The sequence below is a fragment of the Nycticebus coucang genome, chromosome 21, assembly GCF_027406575.1.
Source record: "Nycticebus coucang isolate mNycCou1 chromosome 21, mNycCou1.pri, whole genome shotgun sequence".
Taxonomy (NCBI): Eukaryota; Metazoa; Chordata; class Mammalia; order Primates; family Lorisidae; genus Nycticebus; species Nycticebus coucang.
This window is the reverse complement of record NC_069800.1, coordinates 38,063,018-38,087,885: the sequence shown is the minus strand read 5'-3', so window position 1 is coordinate 38,087,885 and position 24,868 is coordinate 38,063,018. Positions and strand designations below refer to the sequence as shown.

The 24,868-nt window shown below is 48.0% G+C and overlaps 1 protein-coding gene and 1 long non-coding RNA gene across 2 annotated transcripts; one reads left to right on the top strand and one right to left on the bottom strand.

Annotated features, from left to right (window-relative positions):
- Positions 1-8,527: 8,527 nt before the first annotated feature.
- Positions 8,528-19,311, bottom strand: LOC128574080 (uncharacterized). The gene is made up of 3 exons (XR_008376611.1): positions 19,169-19,311; positions 15,780-15,913; positions 8,528-8,679 (listed from the first exon to the last, which is right to left on the bottom strand). It is a non-coding gene; the product is annotated as an uncharacterized LOC128574080 (long non-coding RNA).
- Positions 19,312-19,532: 221 nt separating this feature from the next.
- SOX12 (SRY-box transcription factor 12) lies at positions 19,533-22,738 on the top strand. Its single transcript, XM_053574715.1, has one exon. The coding sequence runs from the start codon at positions 19,952-19,954 to the stop codon at positions 20,891-20,893; it is 942 nt and encodes a 313-aa protein (XP_053430690.1). The 5' UTR covers positions 19,533-19,951; the 3' UTR covers positions 20,894-22,738.
- Positions 22,739-24,868: the final 2,130 nt, after the last annotated feature.

Here is a 24,868-nt window from a genome sequence, read left to right as displayed (position 1 = left end):
GAAATGCTGAGTCCTTTTCCTGCCTCCACAAAGCCATAGATCTCTGTGCACTCATGTTTCCACAACCATATTTACAAGTAAAAGCAGCTAAAACTGGCTTCCTTCCACCTTCCAAACTTTCTGCAAATACATCTAATTTCCAGAGCCCTAGCTGCAAGGGAATGGGAAATGTTTCAGATTTCCAGGATCCATAGCAAAGGAAGGCACATAGAGTGGGGATGGGTGCTGTCTGCCAATGTACCATGTCCAGCCCAACCAGTGAGACTGGAATGCAGAGAAGGAGAGGGAGAAGATGTTATAAGATGAGGCTGGAGAGTGTGGGGACATCCAGTAGGCCACCTTACAAAAGTGAGTCTAAGAATGGTGAAGAGTGGTTGAATGATTTTTAAGCAAAAGAGTAACACGATTAGAGTTGTGTTTTAAAAATATCATTCAAGATATTTTGTGGGTCAAAGGAGAGCCCAAATGGAAAAGGAATATAGTTTACCCAGATGAGAGATGATGATAACTTGGACCTGGAAGGTGGAAATGGACAGAGAGAAACAGCAAGGTAAAGAGATAGTTAGAAGTCAACAAGATTTGGAGCTGTATTCAGCAGGCTGTGCAGTGTGGTGGCTCACGATCTGTAATCCTAGCACTCTGGGAGGTGAAGGCCAGTGGATTGCTTGAGCTAAGGTATGTGAGACCAGTCTGAGTAAGAATGAGACCCCGTTTTACCTAAATATAGAAAAAAAAAAAAAGCCAGGTGTGGTGGTGGGCACCTATAGTCCCAGCTACTGGGGAGGCTGAGGCAAGAGGATCTCTTGAGCCCAAGAGTTTGAGGTTGCTGTGAGCTATTAAAAAAAAAAAAAAAAAAGATTTGGAGCTATATTTGACGTGGCCTGTGAGAAGATTAATTACTCAGGATGATGCCTGGGTACCCAGCTTCTGTAGTTGGATAGATGGTGGGGACTTTCCCAAGATGTGGAATAGAAGAGAAAACCCAAATTTGGGGGTGAAGGTCTTGAATTTTATTTTGGAATGTTCTGTTTCAAGTCTCCATAAAGAGGGCTGGGCATGGTGGCTCACACCTGTAATTCTAGCACTCTGGGAGGTCGAGGCGGGTGGTTTGCTTGAGTTTAGGAATTTGAGACCAACCTGAACAAGAGCAAGACCCCCTCTAAAAAATACCCGGGCATTGTGGCGGGTGTCTGTGGTCCCAGCTACTTGGGAGACTGAGGCAAGAGGATCACTTGAGCCCAAGAATTTGAGGTTGCTGTGAGCTACGACACCACAGCACTCTACCAAGGGTGACCAAGTGAGATTTTGTCTCAAAAAAATAAATATATAAAGTCTCCATAAAGAATGTCTAAGAGGGTGCGGCGCCTGTGGCTCAGTTGGTAAGGCACCGGCCCCATATACCGAGGGTGGCGGGTTCAAACCCGGCCCTGGCCAAAACTGCAACCAAAAAATAGCCGGGCGTTGTGGCAGGCGCCTGTAGTCCCAGCTACTCGGGAGGCTGAGGCAAGAGAATCGCTTAAGCCCAGGAGTTGGAGGTTGCTGTGAGCTGTGTGAGGCCACGGCACTCTACCGAGGACCATAAAGTGAGACTCTGTCTCTACAAAAAAAAAAAAAGAATGTCTAAGAGGGGATGGCACCTGTGGCTCAGCGAGTAGGGTGCCAGCCCCATATTCCAAGGGTGGCAAGTTCGAACCCGGCCCTGGCCAAACTACAACAACAAAGAAACAATGTCTAAGAGGTAGTTGGATATATACAGATCTTAAATTCCCAGGAGAGTTCTGGACTTAAGTGGTAGCAGTGGCTTTCAAACTGTTTTACCACATTCCATGGTACGATAGACATTTCCTGCTGTGGCCACCATACGTTATACGTACACATTTATTTCTAAATGTGAAATGTTTCCCCAAACAATATTGCCCTGTGCATGATGTGCCTTTATACTTTCTGTTCTATTGCTTTATCCTTTTATAAAGGCTTATATGACCTGTTACATTGATTTCACAGTCTCCTAATAGGTCATGACAGAAAGCAGAGGGAAAGAAGGTTGTACCTGAGTGAGTCTTTGACATGTGAGAGTTTTCCCTGATGGAAATACAGGTCAGCCAGAAAGGGAGAAGGAGAACAAAAGAGTGCAGAGACTTAAGCCAGGGCAAATGGGAAGGGGTAACAGCTGTACTGAAGTTTGCAAGAGGTTGAGTAAGACCAGGACTGAAGAGTACAGGTTGCCTGGGGGTAATGCAGAGGTATCAGAGAGGACCTTTTAGACAGACTAAGGAAGAAATGATCTTCCTAAATTGTCAACCTGGCACTTTGATCATTTTATTCCTATGTATATCACAACCTCTGAAACTCCACTTTTTCCCTCAGAACTCTCAGCCTGGCACCCAGTTCTTTTCGCAGGAGGCTCCCTTCCAACCTTATTCTCAACCAAAGTGCTCCTTGTTTTGTCAACTCAAGGCAGGGCTGACAAAGAGCACCCGGAAGCAGTTCAGTATGGCTGGACAGTGGAGTAGTACAGACCAAACTAAGGATGAGCAGGGGTCAGATCAGACCAGAGTTGAGGGTGTGGTTCCATGGGAGTGTGCCAAATATGTGCCAGGCCTCTGGATCCATACAGTGCCACTTGCTGGCTTGTCAATGTGACTAAGAAGACTTGAGAGAGGACACTGTACAGAAAAATAAACACAGATTTATTATGGCTGAGAATGTAAGTTTTGCAGAATTTTAAAATAAAACATAGACTAGGGCGGCGCCTCAGTGAGTAGGGCGCTGACCCCATATACCAAGGGTGGCGGGTTCAAACCTGCCCCGGCCAAACTGCAGCAAAAAAATAGCCAGGCATTGTGGCAGGTGCTTGTAGTCCCACCTACTTGGGAGGCTGAGGCAAGAGAATCGCCTAATCCCAGGAGTTAGAGGTTGCTGTGAGCTGTGTGATGCCACGACACTCTACCGAGGGCAATAAAATGAGACTCTGTCTTTAAAAAAGAAAAAAAACATAGACTAATATCTTTGGAGGCCAGGAGCAGTGGTCCATGCCTGTAATCCTAGCACCCTGGGAGGCTAAAGCAGGAGGATCATTTGAGCTCAGGAGGTTAGGTTAGCCTAAGCAAACAGGCACCATCTCTACTAAAAATAGAAAAACTACCTGGGTGTGGTAGTGGGCGCCTGTAGTCCTAGTTACTCCAGAGGCTGAGGCAGGAGGATGGCTTGAACTCAGGAGACTGAGGTTCCTATGAGCTGGACTGAGGCCATGGCACCCTAGCCCAGGCAACAGAGTAAGACTCTGTCTCAAAAAACAAAACAAAACTTTGGGAAACTCTTTGGCACCATCTTAACAAAATTTAAAATTCACGTAATCGGGGCACAGTGGCTCACACCTGTAATCCCAGCACTTGGGAGGTTGAGGCAGGTGGATTGCCTGAGCTCATGAGTTCGAGACCAACCTGAGCAAGAGTAAGACCCCCAAAAAATAGCCGGGCGCTGTGGCAGAGGCTATAGTCCCAGCTACCTGGGAGGCTGAGGCAAGAGAATCGCTTGAACTCAAGAGTTTGAGGTTGCTATGCGCTAAGATGCCATGGCACTCTACCAAGGGTGACCAACTGAGTGAGACTCTGTCATAAATAAATAAATGTTAAAAAAAGTTATGGCTCAGCACCTGTGGCTCAAGTGGCTAAGGCACCAGCCACATACACCTGAGCTGGCAGGTTCGAATCCAGCCCAGGACCACCAAACAACAATGATGGCTGCAACCAAAAAAAGCTGGGCGTTGTGGCAAGCACCTGTAATCCCAGCTACTTGGGAGGTGAAGGCAGGAGAATTGCTTGAGCCCAGGAGTTGGAGGTTGCTGTGAGCTGTGATGCCAAAGCACTCTATACAGGGTGATAGCTTGAGGCTCTGTCTCAAAAAAAAAAAAAGAAATTATGTAGGCAGCGCCTGTAGCTCAATGGGTAGAGCGCCAGCCACATACACTGAGGCTGGCAGGTTCCAACTCAGCCTGGGGCCAGCAAAACAACAATGATAAACTGCAACAACAACAACAAGGCATTGTGGTGGGGCCTGTAGTCCCAGCTACTTGGGAGGCTGAGACAACAGAATTGCTTAAGCCCAAGAGTTTGAGGTTGCAAAACTCTGTCTCAAAAAAAAAAGTATGTAGCAGCCAAGTGCAATAGCTCATGTCTGGGGCGGCGCCTGTGGCTCAGCCCGTAAGGCTCCCGCCCCATATACCGAGGGTGGCGGGTTCAAACCTGGCCTCAGCTGAACTGCAACCAAAAAATAGCCGGGCGTTGTGGCGGGCGCCTGTAGTCCCAGCTACTAGGGAGCCTGAGGCAAGAGAATCGCTTAAGCCCGGGAGTTGGAGGTTGCTGTGAGCTGCGTGATGCCCTGGCACTCTACCAAGGGCCATAAAGTGAGACTCTGTCTCTACAAAAAAAAAAAAAAAAAAAATAGCTCATGTCTGTAATCCCAGCACTTCAGGAGGCCAAGGTGGGTGGATCACCTGAGCTCAGGGGTTCAAGACCAGCCTGAGCAAGAGGGAGACCCCCATCTCTACTAAAAATAGAAAAAAAATAAAGGCTAGCTGGGTGTTGTGGTAGGCGCCTGTAGTAGGAGGCTGTGGCCAGAGGATTGAGCCCAAGAATTCAAGGTTGCTATGAGCTACGATGTCACAGCACTCTACCCATGGCAGCAGTGAGACTTTGTCTCAAAAAAATAAAAATAAAATCCATGCTATATTTAAGACAATAATATCATTTATAGGAAATAAATCTATAGGTAAACTTAGACATGTATACAAAGATGTACTAATAAGTACAAGGCTGCTAACTGCAGCATTACTTGGGGTACCAAGGACTGGAAATAGCATTGATTGCTTGTCAGTAGGGAACTGGTCTGACAGGCTATGGCACATCCAAACAGTGGTACGCAGTGGTGCTGTTAAAAAGGAAAATTGTGTCTGTATTAATATGGAAAAATCTCTAAGACACACAAAATTTAATGTAATCCCAGCTACACAAGAGGCTGAGGTGGGCACATCACTTAAGCCAAGGACAACTGGATATTTGAGGTTTGGAATGAAAGGGAAATTTATTTTTAAAAAACTATTTCATGTATTAATGCTAACAACAACAAAATAATTGCAAAACACAAGACTTCAAAGAAATTCCTGTAGACTTTGCAGAGACAGGAACCCATTTCCTGTATCTTTAAAAATAAGAACTTTAATGGAAGAGTTTAACTCTGCAGTAGCCAACTCACTATTCTTCCTGCTTTCAACCTTAGTTTCCTTCAATCCACAGTAATTGACCCCCAAAGGAAATTTGATCACATTATTTACCTGCTTGAAGATCTTCAAAGATTTTGCACCCTCTCTGGAGCCCACCAGGCCCTATCTGACCCATCCTGTCTCCTCTGGGACTCCTTACTTGCCAGGTCTCACCCAGACTTGACTTTCTGCTGACAGTAGCTGGTGATTTCCTGCAATTAGACAACCCCTTCACCCTCAGCCTCCCAGAGTGCTAGGATTATAGGTGTGAGCCACCATGCCTGGCCAAGAATGTTAATTTGAACTTAGCCTTCCAGATTGTTAGGAAGGTGGGCAGCGCCTGTGGCTCAGCGGGTAGGGCGCCCGGTCCCATATGCCAGAGGTGATGGGTTCAAACCCAGCCCCGGCCAAAAAAAAAAAAAAAACACAGATTGTTAGGAAGGTATAGCCATCAAGGAGGAGAATTGAACATATTTTATTTAACACTTGTGAGATTGTTGAATAACTTCTAACTTTGTAGAGACATGGTATATGGACCTTCGATTAAACTATGATTCTCAGTCCCATAAATGACCCGGTTTGATTCTGTCATGTCTTTGCAGATGGGCCTGGTAAACTCTGTGATCCTCGGTTTCCTCAATAGGAAAATGAGTAATTTTTTTTTTAAGGACTTCTCCAAATTAGAGCAATAGCGAGTTTGCTCTGTCAGTTGAGTAATTCCCTCCTCAGGGCTGCTGAGAAACTGACATCAAATAATCCATGTCAAGGGCTTGATAGAATGCCAGGCAGGCCCACAGTATACAGTAGTTTTCATTGTTAATCTTTTGCCTCTGGCTATCATCTCCCCTGATTTTCTATATGACATCCACTACTACTCTTTTGCATTGTTTCCACACTGTTGCTCCCTCCTCACCCCTTACCTGTACCCTCTAGCTTCCCCATTCTTTCCCCCTAGTCAAATCTTACCCCTTCTTCAATTGTGATAATAGCTACTGTTACTTGCTTGTTTGCTCTGTTTCAGGCATGCATTATCTCAACCTAGTTCTGACACCAACTCAATGAAGTGGGTACTGTTTATTATTCCCTCAAATACAAAGACACTGGGATCTGGAGAGTTGAAGCACTTGGCAGCTGGTAAGTGCTAGAGCCAGCGGCGTGTGAAGCCGGGGAGTCCTTCTGCAGAGTCAGGTCTCCCAAATACCAAGATAGAATCAAGCAGCCCTTGGCTATCCCACTCATTTCAGGGCACCATCGACCCCTCCTCCTCACGCGTGCCCATCCCCGTATCCCTGTCTGTGGTATACCCCATTAGCTTTTAGGGGTTTGTCTCTTTCAGACTAAGAGGGCGGGTACTTCGTCTCACGCCACGTTGTCCACATCATCCAAACTCCTTCCCTCTCTCTCCTCTTCATTCCTTTTTCTCCTGTTAAATATTGGGAGCCTACTCTGTGCCAGGATTTGGTGTTCAAATGTTACCAGTGGAGAGGTCAGAGGAGGATGGAATTATAAGACACTTTCTTTTTTCTTTATGCCCTTCTATGTGGCTGATTTTTCTCAAGTGAGCACGCATGCCCAATTCCTCCAACACACTCCTAATGAGGCATTGCTAAATTGGTTTGGTCCAATTAAGGCCCTGTCCCCTTAACTCCCAGCCCCCATGCCTCCTCCACAGTCCCTCAAATCCAGGCCGCCCAGCCCCCCTCCGGAAAGAGGAGTTGGGGGCGAGCGCCGAAATCTGAGTGGCTCTTTCGAGCCTCCGTTGCCGTAGAAACCGGCTGCAGGGGCCTTGGCGGTCCAGGACACCCTCCTCCCACGACGCAGCCAATAGTCTCAAAGCTCCGTCGCAGGCCTCCCCGCCCTCCAGCTGCCCGGCAGCCCACTGGGTTAGAGCCCTGCCCTCAGCCCAAGGGACTCTACCAATGAGCTTCGACCTTGCCCTCCAGGTCTTGCAAGTAACAAGACTTGATTTTTTTTTTTTTTTTTTTTTAAGGACATCTCCAAATTAGAGAAAACTAGCAGTAATACCTTTGACAGTTGCAGCCCAAAGAATCTTTGGCTGGTATTTTATTCTTAAGGAGACCAAAACTGTTTAAATTACGCAATAATATATGCCATTTACTAAAACAATTTTAGACAATGAAAATTTAGGCAATAGGATCGACATCACCTGCTTTATGTGAATTTCCTTTATTACAGGTATTTTTATTTAAAATGATCAAAACTGGTTCTCTTTCCTTGTTTATATTTCAAATACATACTAATTTAAGACTGAGTTTTTTGATGCTGCGTGCATGAGACATTGGCCTAATTAATTGGTAGCTGACTTTTATTGGACAATCTAATTCCGGGATTCAGAATACAGTAAAACTGTACGATATTCAAACATCTATTTCTCTTAATCCGTGGGGGAAAAAATTCCATTTTTTGAGGAAGACTACATAGTGGCTTTGACACTCTGAAGTCTAAATAAACAAAAAAAAATTTTTTTTTTGAGACAAAGTCTCATTATGTCACCCTTGGTAGAGTGCTATGGCATCATAGCTTACAGCAATCTCAAACTCTTGGGCTTAAGCGATTCTCTTGCTTCAGCCTCCCAAGTAGCTGGGACTACAGGCCCCTGTCGCAACGCAGGGCTATTTTTTTGTTGTTGTTGTAGTTGTCATTGTAGTTTTGGCAGGCCCAGGCTGTATTCGAACCCACCAGCCCTTGTGCACGTGGCCCACACCCTAACCACCGAGCCACGGTATTTTTCTTGTCACTGGTTACAGCTGCCACTCAGTGAACCCTCATTGTGACCCACATCCTAAACTATTCTGCACTCCCATTTTGAAAATGGGAAAACAGAGGAAAATTAGCTGAAGTATCTCCTGAGGGACTCATTGAACAAATAAAGTTTGATTTCAAATCCTGGACACTTTGTTTAAAACCCTGGTATTTCCATGATTAATTTCTGACCCACCTCTAGGAGTCCACTGTTATTTTAGCCCGTGCTTCTCTGAGTCACAAATTAACTACATCTCATAGATTAGCAACCCAGCATTCTGTCAAGGTTTGTAAGACTTTGGGACTTCACAGAAATGGTTAAAAACTAACCTTCCTCCTTCCCCCTACCAAAAAACCCCCAAATTTTATTTATTTATTTATTTATTTATTTATTTATTTATTTATTTTTGGAGACAGAGTCTCAAGCTGTTGCTCTGAGTAGAGTGCCATGGCGTTACAGCTCACAGCAACCTCCAACTCTTCAGCTTAAGCAATTCTCTTGCCTCAGCCTCCCAAGTAGCAGGGACTACAGGTGCCCGCCACAACACCCAGCTATTTTTTGGTTGTAGTTGTCATTGTTTGGAAGGCCTAGGCTGGATTCAAACCCGGCTAAGCTCCGGTGTACGTGGCTGACGCCCTAGCTACAGGCACCGAACCTAAAAAAAAACACAACAAATTTTAAAATTCAGGAACAGACTAAAGATTCCCACCTTTTAATTTTGCCAAGTAAAGGTAATAAAAACATCCATCAGCCAGGCACAGTGGTGTACATCTATAATCCCAACTTCTCTGAAGGTTGGAAAGGGGATTGCTTGAGCCTAAGAATTCACCTAAGTAATGTCTTGAAAGAAGGAAGAAAGGAAGAAAGGAAGGAAAGGAAAGAAGGGAGGGAAAGAGAGAGGTAGAATGAAAAGTAAAGCCTCGGCAGCGCTTATGGCTCAAGGAGTAAGGCGCTGGTCCCATATGCCGGAGGTGGCGGGTTCAAACCCAGCCCCAGCCAAAAAAAAAAAAAAAAATCACAAAAAACAAAACAAAGAAAAGTAAAGCCTCAATTTTATTAGTGTTACCTAATAAAACTATTATGCAAGGCACAAGTATAATTTTAAATTTTCCAGTTGTCATATTAAAAAAAGGAAAAGAGGGCGGCGCCTGTGGCTTAAGGAGTGGGGCGCCGGTCCCATATGCCAGAGGTGGCAGGTTCAAACCTAGCCCCGGCCAAAAAAAAAAAAAAAAATCACAAAAAACAAAACAAAGAAAAGTAAAGCCTCAATTTTATTAGTGTTACCTAATAAAACTATTATGCAAGGCACAAGTATAATTTTAAATTTTCCAGTTGTCATATTAAAAAAAGGAAAAGAGGGCGGCGCCTGTGGCTTAAGGAGTGGGGCGCCGGTCCCATATGCCAGAGGTGGCAGGTTCAAACCTAGCCCCGGCCAAAAACCAAAAAAAAAAAAAGGAAAAGAAAGAAATCAGGGGTGGGGAGGCAGAGAAAGAAGGAAGGAAGGGAAGGAGAGATGAAATTAATGTTTATGTACTTAATATTTAACCCAATATATCCAAACATAATCTCAACATGTAATCAATAGAAAAAATATTAATGTAGTATTTTACATTTTTTATACTAAGTCTGTGAAACCTAATGTGTATTTTGCACTAGAGGACATTTCAATTTTTACTAGCGACGCTTCAAGTACCCAACAGCCTGTGGGCAGTTCTATACTATTATTTAGTAAAAAGAAAGGGCCTTGACACACACATGCATATACTGTCATAAACTTCTAAATTTTATTTCATTTTACTTATTTATTTTTTCAGACAGAGTCTCACTCTGTCACTCTGGGTAGAGTGCCGTGGGGCCACAGCTCACAGCAGCCTCAAACTCCTGGGCTCAACCCATCCTCTTGTCTCAGCCTCCTGAGTAGCTGGGACTACAGGTGCCTGCCACAACATCCACTAGTTTTTCTATTTTTAATAAAAACAGGTCTCGTGGGCGGCGCCTGTGGCTCAGTGAGTAGGGCGCCGGCCCCATATACCAAGAGTGGTGGGTTCAAACCTGGCCCTGGCTAAACTGCAACAAGAAAAAATAATTAAAAAATAAAAAATAGACGGGCGTTGTGGAGGACGCCTATAGTCCCAGCTACTCGGGAGGCTGAAGCAAGAGAATCACCTAAGCCCAAGAGCTGGAGGTTGCTGTGAGCTGTGATGCCATAGCACTCTACCAAGGACAACAAAGTTGAGACTCTGTCTCTAAAAAAAAAAAACAGGTCTCTCTTTGCTCAGTCTGGTCTCAAACTCCTGAGCTCAGACGATCCACCAGCCTCGGCCTCCCAAAGTGCTACGATTACAGGTGTGAGCTACCATGCTCAGCCATCTAAAAAAAAAACATTTTTTTTCTTTTGAGACTGAGTCTCACCATACCACCCTCAGTAAAGTGCTGTGGTGTCACAGCTCACAGCAACTTCAAACTCTGGGGCTTAAGTCATCCTTCTGCCTCAGCCTCCCAAGTAGCTGGGACTATAGGTGCCCACCACACGCCCAGGTAGGCCATCTAAATTTTTTTAAATGAAGAAATTTAGATAAATCAAAAGTGAACTACCTGTCCCTATTGTTCTCTTTTCATTATGCAGGTCTCCAAGGACCATCCTAGTTGGCAGATGGGTATTTTAGAGCTATACACAGTTGAAATAGGTGGGGTTTATGCTGGTGCCTACAATGGCACGTCCACACCTGAGTTGGCTTCTTCCTGCCTTCACTGAATGGGGTATAATTAAGAGTGTACACTGTGCAGGCTCTCCTAGGTGCTGGGAATACAATTATCAGAGTAGAAACCAGGTATGTCCTTTGACTTCCTAGAGCTTCCAGCCTGCACAATTGAAGGGTTAATTGCAAAAGTTGCTGAGTACTCTGCAGTAGTGTAGCAAGTGGGCTGTGCAGGCAATAAGGGAGTGTATCATCTGCAGATAATTTAAAAGCAATAATAAAACCAGTTGAAAGTTGGTCTGCTTTTCATTACCACCGTATACCCACAATTGTAAACAATGGCAGTGATAAAATATTCCTCCCCAAAGAAGCTCAAGTTGTTGGTCTAACTTTTTTTTTTTTTTTTTTTTTGAGACAGAGCCTCAAGTTGTCAGCCTGGGTAGAGTGCTATGGCATCGCAGCTCACAGCAACTCCAACTCCTGGGCTCAAGCGATTCTCCTGGCTCCGCCTCCCAAGTAGCTGGGACCACAGGCGCCCACCACAACGCCCAGCTATTTTTTGGTTGTAGCCTCATTGTTGTTTGGCGGGCTCGGGCTGGATTCGAACCTGTCAGCTCAGGTGTATGTGGCTGGCGCCTTAGCCGCTTGAGCCACAGGCACCAAGACTGTTGGTCTAACTTGAGTTAGATAATATATTTATAAGCTTCAAATCAGCACTAATTACTTGTGTGCTAATAAACATTACATTCTATAAGAAAGTTAATTCAGAGCACTCTTAGTTATGCAGTCAGCCCTAACAAGACTCAGCTACAATTATAGCTTATATATATTTTTTTGAGACAGAGTCTTATTTTGTTGTCCTCTGTAGAGTGCCCCAGTGTCATAGCTCACAGCAACCTCAAACTCTTGGGCTCAAGTGATCATCTTGCTTCAGCCTCCCAAAGTGCTGAGACTACAGCCATGAGAATATGGTTAGAGACAGGGTATCCTCTTGCTCAGCTAATCTCCAACTCCTGAGCTCAAGCAATCCACCCTCCTTGGCTTCCCAGAGTGCAGGATTACAGGCACGAGCCACTGTGCCCGGACTACACACATCGTTTTGAGACTAAGTTCATAACAGTTCAGAATTTTTTTAAGCTTGTTTCCTGCACAGTCATGTCTCCAGAGCTTTGGTATGAATATATCTGTGTTTAAACGATAAATCCAGAATAAATAATGATAGCAATGACTTTGAAGTTGAGGAACCAGAACAAGAGTTGCTTCAATCCTGTCCTTTTATGTAACCACTTGAAACTTTTGTATTTAAAATTTTAACATGGCAAAAACAAAGAATAAACTATAAAGTGTGTTAACTGCAAATTTATAACTTAATAAATTATATTATTATATTACATTGTTAGCTTACCAAAATTGTTTTCCAAATTTGATGTTTTACCAATATTTAATATAGAAATTGGCTCTTATTTTGTTTGTTTTGTTTTGTTTTTTGAGACAGAGTCTTACTCTGTCTTAAATAAATAAATAATAAAAATTAGCCATGTGTAGTGGCACTCCCCTGTAGTCCCAGCTATGTAGGAGCTGAAGCTGGAGGATCACTTGAGCCCAGGAATTTGAGGTTACAGAGAGCTATGATCTTGCCACTGCACACTAGCCCAAGTGACAAAGTGAGACACTGTGTCTGAAAAAAAAAAGGGTTCAGGGAGATTCAGGATAGATATTATATTAGGTGAGGGAAGGTAGGGATTATGATGGCAAAGAAGTTCATAAGGGAAAATAAGTTATTTTCAATGTTCCAGTCCTTGTGTTGAGATGCTGACTTTATAGGTTTTTATTATGTTATACAAAAAAAAAAAAGAAAATACACACCAACATAAAGTGAGCCAAATATGGACAATAATGTCATAGACTAAGCAAGTCTGTGCACTTGAGATGGGGGGAGTGGGTAGACAGTGTCAGAAAGCAGTCAGGGCAGACCCCTCTGGGGAGCCCATTGGAGCTAAGGCTTAAATGAGGAGGAGATTCATCAGCCACATGAGGATGGGGCTAAAAAGTGTTCCAGGCAGGCTCGGCGCCTATGGCTCAAGCTGCTAAGGCCCCAGTCACATACACCTGAGCTGGCAGGTTCGAATACAGCCCAGGCCCACCAAACAACAATGACAGCTGCAACCAAAAATAGCCAGGTGTTGTGGCAGGCACCTGTAGTTCCAGCTACTTGGGAGGCACAGGCAGGAGAATCGCTTGAGCCCAGGAGTTGGAGGTTGCTGTGAACTGTGATGCCACGGCATTCTACCCAGAGCGACAGCTTGAGGCTCTGTCTCAAAAAAGAAAAGAAAAGTGTTCCAGGCAGAGGAGATAGCACAAACAAAAGTCCTGAGGTAGGCCCAAGCCTATTGTGTTTGAAGAACATCCAGTTTAAATGTGTATTATCTTTAGATTGCTGTGGCTCTTTCTGTAAATCGATCCTAAGGAAATAATAGACAAGTACACAAAAATCTATGTACATAAATGTTTGCTGCCATAATTGTTTCTAAGAGGAAAATAATTTAAATTTCTTTCAAGAAGGGACTGATAGAATCAATTATAGCATATCCATATAACAAATACTAAGCAGACCCGAAGAAGTCTTATGTGTTACATGGAAAGAGAAAGAAAAAAGCAGACTACTAGAAATAACATACAGTACTATTCCACTGGTATAAAAATACTATTTATGTGTGGATGTGTTTATAAGAATTCAAATTTCTGGTAATTTATATTAAAATTTAAAATTTATTGAAAATAATGCCCTTTTCCTATTATATGGATCTTCACTTTTTACTTTATATAATTCAGTATAGCTTGACATTTTATCACTAAACTTTATCACTTTTTACAATAATAAAAAATACACTTTGATAAAGAAAATATTAATAGGCCTTAATATGAAGGTTTTCATAATCAACCCCCTAAAAAATGGCTTGACAAATAAATTTATAAACATATTTACTTGGGAAAATCTATGCTTATGAAGACTGCAGTCACATTAGAAAAATGCTTAAGGGGCGGTTCCTGTGGCTCAGTGGGTAGGACGCCAGCCCCATATACCAAGGGTGGCAGGTTCAAACCTGGCTCCAGCCAAACTGCAACAAAAAAATAGCCAGGCGTTGTGGTGGGCACCTGTAGTCCCAGCTACTTGGGAGGCTGAGGCAAGAGAATTGGCTAAGCCCAGGAGTTGGAGGTTGCTGTGAGCTGTGACGCTATAGCACCCTACTGAGGGCAATAAAGTGAGACTCTGTCTCTAACAAGAAAAAAAAAAAGAAAAATGCTTAAGCTATAATATTAAATGACAACTACAGGAGACAAGATGAAATTAGCTAGATAATAAATATGCAAAGAGGCAGGGCATGGAGATTCATGCCTGTAACCTTGGCACTTTGGGAGGCATAGGCAGACGGACTGCTTAAGGCTAGTAGTTCAAGATCAGCCTGAGCCACATAGCCAGACCCTACCTCTACAAAAAAAAAAAATTTTTTTTTAATTAGCCAGGTGTAGTGGCATATGCCTCTAGACCCAGCTACCTCAAGGCTGGGACAAAAGGATGCTAACCCCAGTAATTTGAGATGGTAGTGAGCTATGAGGATGCCACTGCACGCCAGCCTGGGCAACAGAGACTATGTTTCTTTTTTTTTCAAGTTTCAGTTTTTGGCCCAGACTGGGTTTGAACCCACCACCTCTGGCATATGGGACCAGTGCCCTACTCCTTTGAGCCACAGGCACCACCCAGAGACTATGTTTCTATAACAAATGAACCACCAACAACAAAAAGTGTAGAGAGGAAAAAAAATATTAGAAAAATACAAACAAAATGTTAAAAGTGGGCCTGGTGTGGTGGCTCACACCTGTAATCATAGCACTCTGGGAGGCTGAGGCAGGTGGATTGCCTGAGCTCACAGGTTCGAGACTAGCCTGAGCAAGAGTGAGACCCCAGGGCGGCTCCTGTAGCTCAGTGAGTAGGACGCCGGCCCCATATGCCAAGGGTGGCGGGTTCAAACCCAGCCCCGGCCACACTGCAACAGAAAAATAGTCGGGCGTTGTGGCGGGCGCCTGTAGTCCCAGCTGCTTGGGAGGCTGAGGGAAGAGAATCCCGTAAGCCCAAGAGTGGAGGTTGCTGTGAACTGTGTGACGCCACGGCACTCTACCCAAGGGCAGTACGGTGAGACTCTGTCTCTACAAAAAAAAAAAAAAAAGAGTGAGACCCCAGTCTCAAAAAATAACCGGGCATTGTGGCAGGAAGCCTGTAGTCCCAGCTACTTGGATGGCTGAGACAAGAGAATCAATCCTTGAGCCTAAGAGTTGGAGACTGCTGTGAGCTATGATGCCATGGTACTCTACTGAGTGTGACAAAGTGGTATGCTGTCTCAAAAACAACAAAAAAAAAATTGTTGGCTCAGCACCCATAGCGCAGTGGTTACGGTGTCAGCCACATACACCAAGGTTGGCAAGTTCAAACCCAGCCCAGGCCAGCTAAAACAACAATGATAGCTGCAAGCAAAAATACCCTATTTCCCCAAAAATAAGACAATGTCTTATTTTAAGGTGTGCTCCCAAAGATGCGTTAGGTCTTATTTTCAGGGGACGTCTTATCTTTCCTGTAAGTAGGTCTTATTTTCGGAGGATGTCTTATTTTTGGGAAAACAGGGTAGCTGGGCGTTGTGGTGGGCACCTGTAGTCCCAGCTACTTGGGAGGCTGAGGCAAGAGAATTGCTTAAGCCCTGGAGTTTGAGGTTGCTATGAGTTCCGACACCACAGCACTCTACCAAGGGTGACATAGTGAGATTCTGTCTCAAAAAAATAAAAAATGTTAATAGTGGTCATTTCTTGGCATCCGGTACAATAAATCCCAACAAATAGTTTGTTTCCCTTAAATTTCAATATTTTTGAAGTTTTACACAATGACCATTTTGTGATCTGAAAACTTTTTCCTCTTCAACAGTTGGTAAATAATCTTGTATTAGTTACCTACTGCTGTGTAATACATTATTCCCAAACATAGAGGCTTAACAAAGCAAAAACTTACCATCTCAGTTTATGTAGATCATCAGTCTGGGAAGAGTTTGGTTGGTGGTTCTGGCTCAAGGTCTCTCATGTTCATGCCCTTAAGATGGTTGAGCCAGGGCCGCAGTCATCTGAAGGCTCGACTGGGGCTAGAGGCTTCAATTCCAAGACAGATCACTCACTCACGTGGCTATTGGCAGGAGGCTTTAGTTCCTTGCCACCTGGGTCTCTCTATGAGACTGCCTGAGTGTCCTCACAACATGGCAGCTGACTTCCCCCAGAATAAATGATACATATGAGACAGGCAGCATGGAGAAAACCATAAAGCCTTTTACGTCTTAATCTTAGATGTCATACACCATCACTTCTGCCACATTCTAGTCACCAAGTACAGTTCACACTTAATGGGAGAAGAAGAGCTAGGTTCTTTTTTTTTTGAGATGGAGTTTTACTATGTCACCCTCCCTAGAGTGCTATGGCATCACAGCTCACAGCAATCTCAAACTCTTGGCCTTAAGTGATTCTGTTGCCTCAGCCTCCCAAGTAGCTGGGACTATAGGACCCCACCACAACACCTGGCTTTTTTTTTTTTTGGTTGTACCCTGTTTCCCCGAAAATAAGACAGTGTCTTATTTTAAGGTGTGCTCCCAAAGACGCACTAAGTCTTATTTTCAGGGGATGTCTTATCTTTCCTGTAAATAGGTCTTATTTTCGGAGGATGTCTTATTTTCAGGAAAACAGGGTAGTTATCATTGTTGTTTGGCAGGCCAGGGCTGGGTTCGAACCTGCCAGTGTATATTGCTGGTACCCTAGCTGCTAAGCTACAGGAGCCAATGTTTTTTTGTTTGTTTATTTAAGGAGGACTATTAAAGAAGTTGTGGACATAGTTTTGAAACACAACAAAACTTATGGCTGATCTTTCCCCCTCCAATTTTCCCTCCTACAATCTATCCAAAACATATAAAGCTCCTTAATCTTCCTAAAACACAGTTCTTGTATCACCCTGCAACTAAGAAATCTTCCCTGCGGAGAAGGGCACCGGCCCCATTTGCCGGAGGTGGCGGGTTCAAACCCAGCCCCGGCCAAAAACTGCAAAAAAAAAAAGAAAAAGAAAAGAAAACTCCCTGGTTACCCACAGACCAGAAAATTCTTAGAATTGGTTTCTAAGGCCCAATTACCACATTGTCCCCAGCTTCAGTTCAATACAAACCAATGCTGTTTTTCAGGTACACTCCACACTCCCTGCTCTTGGAGCTTTCCCATGTCCTAAATATCTCTTAAAACCTCACCCCCATCTCTAGTCCCTTGCAATTGTTGTTTCCTCTCCCTGGGATGTTCTTCCCCAAGATCTTTGCATGGATGGCTCCTTCTCCTCCTCATAAACCCACCCCCAATCTCTATCATGCCATCTGTCCAGTCACTTCCTCTACCATTACCTTGTTTTACCAGAGCACTTGCTACTTCTGAAATTATCTTGTTTACCTGCTGTTTGCTGTTGCCCTCAAATTGCTCCTCAAGAATAGGGACAGTGACTGTTTTGGTCACAGCTGTAACCCAGTAGCCCTAGTTCCAAGTTCAGTGCCTGGCATATACTAGGTGTTCAAAAATTGTTGAATTAAATGTCTCCTTTCCCAGGGAATTCAGACAGAATTTCATGCTGCATGTCTGCCAAAGAAGGGGTAGGAGGAAGAGTGAAGCCAGTATCTCCCTCAACTGAACTCCCATGCCTTCTTGTCATTAATGTCCTGGCAACTATATGCTCCCCAGGGTCCATCACAGGACCTAGGGAATGGTGAGTATTAACAATTGTTTGTTTATTAATGGTGCATGCAAGAATGGAAGAAGGGATGGAGGGGTAGTAGAATAATGAATATATTATTTTTCCTGCTGAGAATAAAGATGGAAACCCTAGTCCAAATCAATCTGGCATTAGGTTAGGAACTATTCAGATACACTGGAATAACAACAATAGCAGCAACAGCTAGAGGGTGAAGAACAGACCTTTGAGAGGCCATAAGCACTAAAATGATGAAAGGAGCATTAAATGGAAAAAGTGTAAAGGTGTTAGAAGTTTCAAGAGAGCTTTTATTTTCTCATAATCACTACTCTGATACCTTTCGCGAAATGTTAAAACCATTCCCACCTCGCCATTTTTTTTCTCATTAGGTTGATATCTCTGCCTTGCTTGTGACCACTGCAAATACCGGGAATTCCAGTCCCTGATAACTTTTATTGAACAGTCACCAGGTTATCAGGGATGTGTTACATCCATCATCCCATTTAATCTGTGAATAAGTCATATGTGGGAGAAACTGCATTATCTCTCATTTTAAGAATAAGCAAAAAGAAGCACTAGGATATGAACACAGGAACTCTGACTCCATCGGGCAAAGAACTGCCCAGGCTGCGGCTGTAAAGGTTTCAAACGTAGGGATTTCCTGAATTCGGGTTCCAGCAAGGCAGAAGGACCATTAGGGTGGGAGCAGAGCTTACTCCTTCCTTGGGTCTTTAAGAGTCGCCCCCTCCCATCAGGGATGCTCCAATTACTACCCCATCCCCCGTCCCCCGCGCTGCGGAGCCGCACCCGGGCCTTTCTTCCCTGCTCAGAGTCAGTTCTCCGCCTTCACTGGCCCAGAGATGGATGAACTCTACCACTAGAGGCGCGTTCCCTGCGCCCCCACACCCCAGCAGAATTGCCACCTTCCAGACCCTAATCCTGACCCCTCCCAGTTTTGGGGAGTCCTAGCGCTCCTGGCCACCGCCTGTGGTCACGACACCGTGAAGGTGACCTCCCCCGGGGACAGCACACGCCGGGTGGCGCCCGAACTGGCTCACACGTGGTGAGCCCCGAGCGCTCGGCCCCTCCCCGCCACGCGCCCAGCGCCTGCAACCCGGCCACGCCCCCGGATCTGACTCCGCCCCTGCCCCTTCTGGCTACTCCAGACCCGAGACGAGGGACGCGCCCAAGGCGGGCACCCAGCAGTCAGCGGGTTGGGTAGGATCTGGTAATCGGGCACTCACGCATCCTCGAATTTCGCCCGAGGCTTGTGAAAAGCGGGAAGTCTGCCCTGCTCAGGACGCTTGTCTTGGTGTCCCGCCCCCTCAGTGTGCTAGCCTAGAAACCGGGTTCTAGTCTGCGTGTTCTCGTTTCATATTTGTAAAGTGGTCGTCCTTTTCCCTTATCTAAAGATTCTTGTGGTGCCTCACACGAAATAAAACATAGTGTACATATGAAAGTGATTCGTTGGTTGGGTCCAAAACCATTTGAGCCCGTATGTGGCTAGGTGGGAGTAACATCTATGACAACGTGAGTCTGTCCCCTTAAGCCTTCCAGAGTCTTGGTCTCCCCCAAATCCTCTTCTGGGACGGCCCGGAAAGACACCCCCAAAAGAGGAGGGGTGGAAACCCTACCTGACGGCAGGTGTCACAGAATAAGCTAAAATTTCAAAGGCAAATAGGATCCCGGGCAAGCTTCCAGAACCAGATGGGAAGCATGCTCGGCGTCCCCTACCCTCCTTCCAGCCTAAGAAAAGAAACCGATCTCATCCGTCTCCCCCAATCCCAGCCCAGAGACCGGTTAGCCCTGCAGCCCGAGCCCCGCCCAGCTCCCGCGGCCAGCGATTGGGAGATGCAAATACCGGGTTCTCTGCCCAGCAACGGGTGACGCACCGCCTGGGTGCGAGGCGTGGCCCGGCCGCAGCCCAAGCGGGCACCTCGGTGTTTACACGGGGCGGCCCCGCGCGCGCCGCAGCGGCCCGCAGACGGCGAGGGGGAGGGGTGGCGCGCGCGCCGCCGGGGCCGCGCGGGGAGAAAGACACTGAAAGGCGTCGGCGGCGGGGCGGGGAGCTGCGCGCGCGGGCCGCGGCGGAGCTCGAGGCTGCAAGAAGAGCCCGCAGGAGCGTGAGGGGGTGCGATTCCTCCGCCCCCGCAAAACAATGTGTGGTGTGCGCCAGCGAGCAACTTGCCGGAGGCGGCGGGGGCGCGCCGAGCCCGCCTGAGACCGCGCCGCTGACCTTCTCCCCCCAGTCGTCCATTGGGCCCGAGCACTCAGCTCCTTGCTCCCCAGCTCGCAGGGGCCGGGCCGAGCCGCGGGGCGGGGCCGCCCCTCAGTCGCCGCTGCCTCCTCCCCCACCTCCAGCCGCGGAGGATGCGGACGGCCCCCGGCGGCGTCTAGCGGCCCGGGGCCCAGGCGCGATGGTGCAGCAGCGGGGCGCGAGGGCCAAACGGGACGGCGGGCCGCCGCCCCCGGGGCCCGGGCCGGCCGAGGAGGGGGCGCGTGAGCCTGGCTGGTGCAAGACTCCGAGTGGCCACATCAAGAGGCCGATGAACGCGTTCATGGTGTGGTCGCAGCACGAGCGGCGGAAGATCATGGACCAGTGGCCCGACATGCACAACGCGGAGATCTCCAAGCGCCTGGGCCGCCGCTGGCAGCTGCTGCAGGACTCTGAGAAGATCCCGTTTGTGCGGGAGGCGGAGCGGCTGCGCCTTAAGCACATGGCGGATTACCCGGACTACAAGTATCGGCCGCGCAAAAAGAGCAAGGGGGCGCCCGCCAAGGCGCGGCCCCGCCCCCCCGGCGGCGGCGGCGGCAGCAGGCTCAAGTCCGGGCCACAGCTTCCCGGCCGCGGGGGCCGCCGAGCCGCAGGAGGGCCTTTGGGGGGCAGCGCGGCGGCACCAGAGGACGAAGAGGACGACGACGACGAGGAGCTGCTGGAAGTACGCTTGGTGGAGACCCCCGGGCGGGAGCTATGGAGGATGGTCCCGGCGGGACGGGCTGCCCGGGGACAAGCGGAGCGTGCCCAAGGGCCGTCGGGCGAGGGAGCGGCCGCCACCGCCGCCTCCCCGATACCGTCGGAGGATGAGGAGCCAGAGGAAGAGGAGGAGGAGGCGGCAGCGGCAGAGGAAGGCGAAGAGGAGACGGTGGCCTCAGGGGAGGAGCCGATGGGCTTTCTGTCCAGGCTGCCCCCGGGCCCCGCCGGCCTGGACTGCAGCGCCCTGGACCGCGACCCAGACCTGCCGCCCCCATCGGGCACTTCGCACTTCGAGTTCCCGGACTACTGCACCCCCGAGGTTACCGAGATGATCGCAGGGGACTGGCGCCCGTCTAGCATCGCCGACCTGGTTTTCACCTACTGAGCCCACCGTCAGCGGGGCGCGCACGCCCCCAAACCAGCTGTTTACATACAGGAATCAGGTATTGGGGCCCCTCGGAGGCCGAGGCTGGCACCCCATCTCCCGCGCAGCCTCCCCCCTCCTGGACGTGCCCATCCCCCCTCAAATCCAGACATTCCCCTCCCCCGCAGACACACCCCAAGGCTGCCCAACCCCCACCCTTTCCCTGACATCCCTGCCCCTCTACATGTTGCCCCCTCCCGCACAGCCACCAGCAGCCAGCCCCCCTCCGATACACCTCCCATCCTCTTACAGACCTGCACCCCTCCCCCATTTCCACACGCCCCTCCTCGTGGCCGGAGGACACACCCCCTCCCCCAGTTCCTGACTCTCTCCTCCCTAGCCCAGCCTGCCTTCTCGGTTAGGGGGGCTATGCGTCTGGGCTGTACCGCGCGCTCCTACTTTGCCCCGCCCCTCCTGGGGGGGAGGGGCGCGCTCTTTTATCCCGGGTGCGTTAGGGCCCGCCCCCCTCTGGGACCTACCCTCTTCTTGCGCATGCTTAATAATTCTTGGGAGGAGGGGGTTGGTCCCAGTCCAACAGCCGGTCTCTGTCTCTTGCTCCGGGAAGAAGGGGGGCAAGTGTAGGAAGATCCTGAGAAATCCTTTGATCTGAAACCCCATGGCTTCCTCTCGACCCGACGGGGCGTCGCTGCCTTAATGGGAGGAGCACTTGGAAGTAGGAGAAAGAGACTAGCTGGCTCTGAAGTGTTGGTTTGGGCCTGGAACTTTTCCAAATGGCATACCCCCTTTTCCCTATGGGGTCACCCACATCTACGCGCACACCCCTCCCCTCCCGACGGCTTGACTGCCTTTACTGCCTATCTTGGTCCTCAGGAACGTCCCTTTCTTTCCCCAACTTGGACTTGGGGGTAGGGTCTTTCTCTGGAATTGTCAGTAGAGAAAGGGACTATCCAAGAAAACTCAGAACCAAGACACCTACCAGTTTGGGGACAGGGCCTTTGCTGCTCCCTCCCCACCTCCTGGAAGTGCCCTGTTACCTCAAGGCGCCCTCTCAACTTCAGTCCCTTCCTGTCTCCCATGTCCACCCTCATTCCCTCAGCTGCAGGCAGTATTCAGCGGGAGAAACTGAGGCACATCGGTGCTAGGGGTTTGGGATTGAGACATAATAGTACATGGGTGACAGGAAGAGTTCATTAACCGGGCCAATGAGACTGATGGGCTGTTTGCCCCTCAGCTTTTCCATGTGAAAAATGGGCATAGTGCTGCTGTAAGGAAGTTGTGTCCAGTTCAGGGTGCCCTGGGGATCCCTGCCCCTGATGCTGTTACCCCTCTGACTGCATCTCCTCACTCAAGCCCCGTCCCTCCGGCCTCCCCACACCCCCTTTGCCCTCACTACCTGTATCTCACCGGCGTGTGTTCACCCTCCTGGGTGGTCCACACACACTCATTCACACACACAAATCTCAGGAACAAACGGTCCCAGAGTCCTCCGGGACCCCTGCCCAGGGTCTCTGCAGGTCTCTGCCCCACGCGTTCCCGTCGCTGACAAAAGCCACCAGCTGCCTCCTTTAAGCTTGGTGCTCCGGCTCTGGGCCTTTCTTGCGCTCTTTCTTTCTCTCTTTCTTTCTCTCTCTCTCTCTCTCTTTTTTTTTTTTTTTTAAGAAAAACAACAACAAAAAGACATTGAAAAAAACAGAAAACGTCATGTGAGTGAAAAGATGTCACTGTCTGTGGTCTTGGAGAACTAGTCTCGTAGCTAAGGGGAGGGGTCCCTCCGTCTGGGGCGCTGGCACCCACAGCAGGACTTCCGCCAGTCTGATGCCAGGACTGAATAAAGTGTATTTGCCCCGACCTTGCCCTGTGGTTCTGCATGTCTGTGCTTTTCCTCAGTCTTCCCCAAAAAGTTGGCCAGATTCAAGTTCATATGGTTTAGGTCCAAGCTGTCCCAGGGCAAGCTGGCCTCTCTAGGTCTCTGTCTCAGGACTCCTTAACCTTCATTAAGGGTAGCAAATTCACCCCCTGTAGGGGCCATAAACAAATGAGTCTGAGTGGACAATGGCATGATGATCCTGTGGGAATGCCGTTCACAGTGGCCAGACAGCCAGATTGTTCAAGAGAAGCTAGAGATAGGGATGTTTATGAGTCATCTTAATTTCCAAATGAAAGCTGACTCAAATATTTTTAAATCTCTGTGGGCCACATGAAACAAATGTGCAGGCAGGTCTGGTCCAAGGGGGCCAGCTTGACTCTGCCCTTCATGAGGATTAAGAAGCAGGGTTGGGCCACACTGGGCTCAAAGTCCAGCTCCACCACCGAACTTCTATGTGACCTTGAGCAAATTAACTTTGTCCCAACTCTTCTTTCCATATGTGTAACATGGGGATGATAGTACCTGCTTCACAGGATGAAATGTTTGAGGTGAGAGGCATTTAACAAGGTGCTCCATAAAATTTATTACTCCATTGTCCAGAGGAGGAAACAGCCAGGTGGTGAAGCAGCTTACAGAAGGGCCTGTAGGTAGTGTAAGCAGCCAAGGTCAAAGACAGGGCCCAGAAACTTGGTTCTGCCTCCTGCTGAAGTGTTAACTTCAGGGTGCTGTCTCTGAATCTGCAGGTGGTGGTAGGCCTGGGTGGCAGGGTTGGCCCCAGTGCCTGGCACACATTGATTTTTTAAATGACCGAAGAGCAGTGGAAGCCACAATTCCTGTCTTTTGAGTCTCTGACCATTGTATTTTGGAAAGTGAGACCAAGGCTTTCCCCTCTTTTGTCCCCCTAATTCTTCTTCTCCCAGATCCAGTGAATTCCTAAGCTGGGACAAAGCCTCTGTTTTCCCAGTAAGAGCCAAGGCTGAGTGTGGGGTGACAGTGACAGCTTCCTCTCAGGCTCTGGTTGGAAGCAAGCTGTCAAAAAATAAAAAAACTATAAGAAGAAGTAGAGTTGAGAAGGCATGGGAGACAGGGTATGTGCCACTTAGAAGGCCCTTTCAAGGAAGGACTTCCTCAGCTGCAGAGAGCCACTTTGCCCTAGGCCACGCCCTTCCCTTCCCTGGGCAGTGTCTGGTGTCTGAGCAAGGCATGGTAGGAGCACCTGGCCTCTGCACTCCCATGTGGGATGGACACTGACAGGCAGTACTTGGGGCAGGTCCTCAGCCCTCACTTACCAGGGCAGCCAGGGGCATTGTCAGGCCTACAGCACAGTTTGCCTTTTTCCTGTGCCCATTCCTGCTTCCTCTTCTTTTCACAGGTATTCATCCCTAATAAACATCTTGCAGCCCAAACTCAGTCTCTGTGTCTGCTTCTGGAGAAGCCTCATCTGCAGTGGAGGACTCAAGGGGTGGGACAGAGGGTCCCTGGCCCAGTTACTGCTAGGCCCCTCCCTTTGGGTAGCCCGCAGTCTCAGAAGTCTCTTCCCTTCACTAGCTCTGATGAAAGGGCATGGCTGCACCCTTTCCTAGTCTATACCTGTCAGCATCTCTGCTGATGCCTTTCTCACAATCCCTCCCCTGGTAAAAAGCAGGAGGGAGGGAGGGAGAAGGTGATCATCTGGGTTCGTCCTTCAGAATGGCCTGGGAGGGAGACAAGGGCGGGGAGACCTGAGATGGTGCTGGAGCTGTGGGACCTTGGTCAGGGTTCTCCCTCTTTGCTGGCCGCAGTTGCCCCGTATATAAAGTCGGGGAGGGCAAGAGGACCAGAAGAGGGGCGGTCTCATTTTGGTTTCTTCCATTTCAGAAGCCGATATGAAAGGTGGGGAGACACCTGCCTATGGGAACTCTGGGGACACCTAGTGGCTGAGAAGAGTAGAACTCAGGTTCTGTGCAGTTGGGGGTGGGGATCAGGGTGTTTCCCACTCCAGTCTCACTCAGTTCTTGCAGTATTGACTGCTGGGTCATGTCCCTTGCCTGGGTGGTTTGAACCATCTTGGTTACAAGGCTTTTAAAACACCCACATGCTGATATGTTGGTTATCTTCTATTCCTGCAT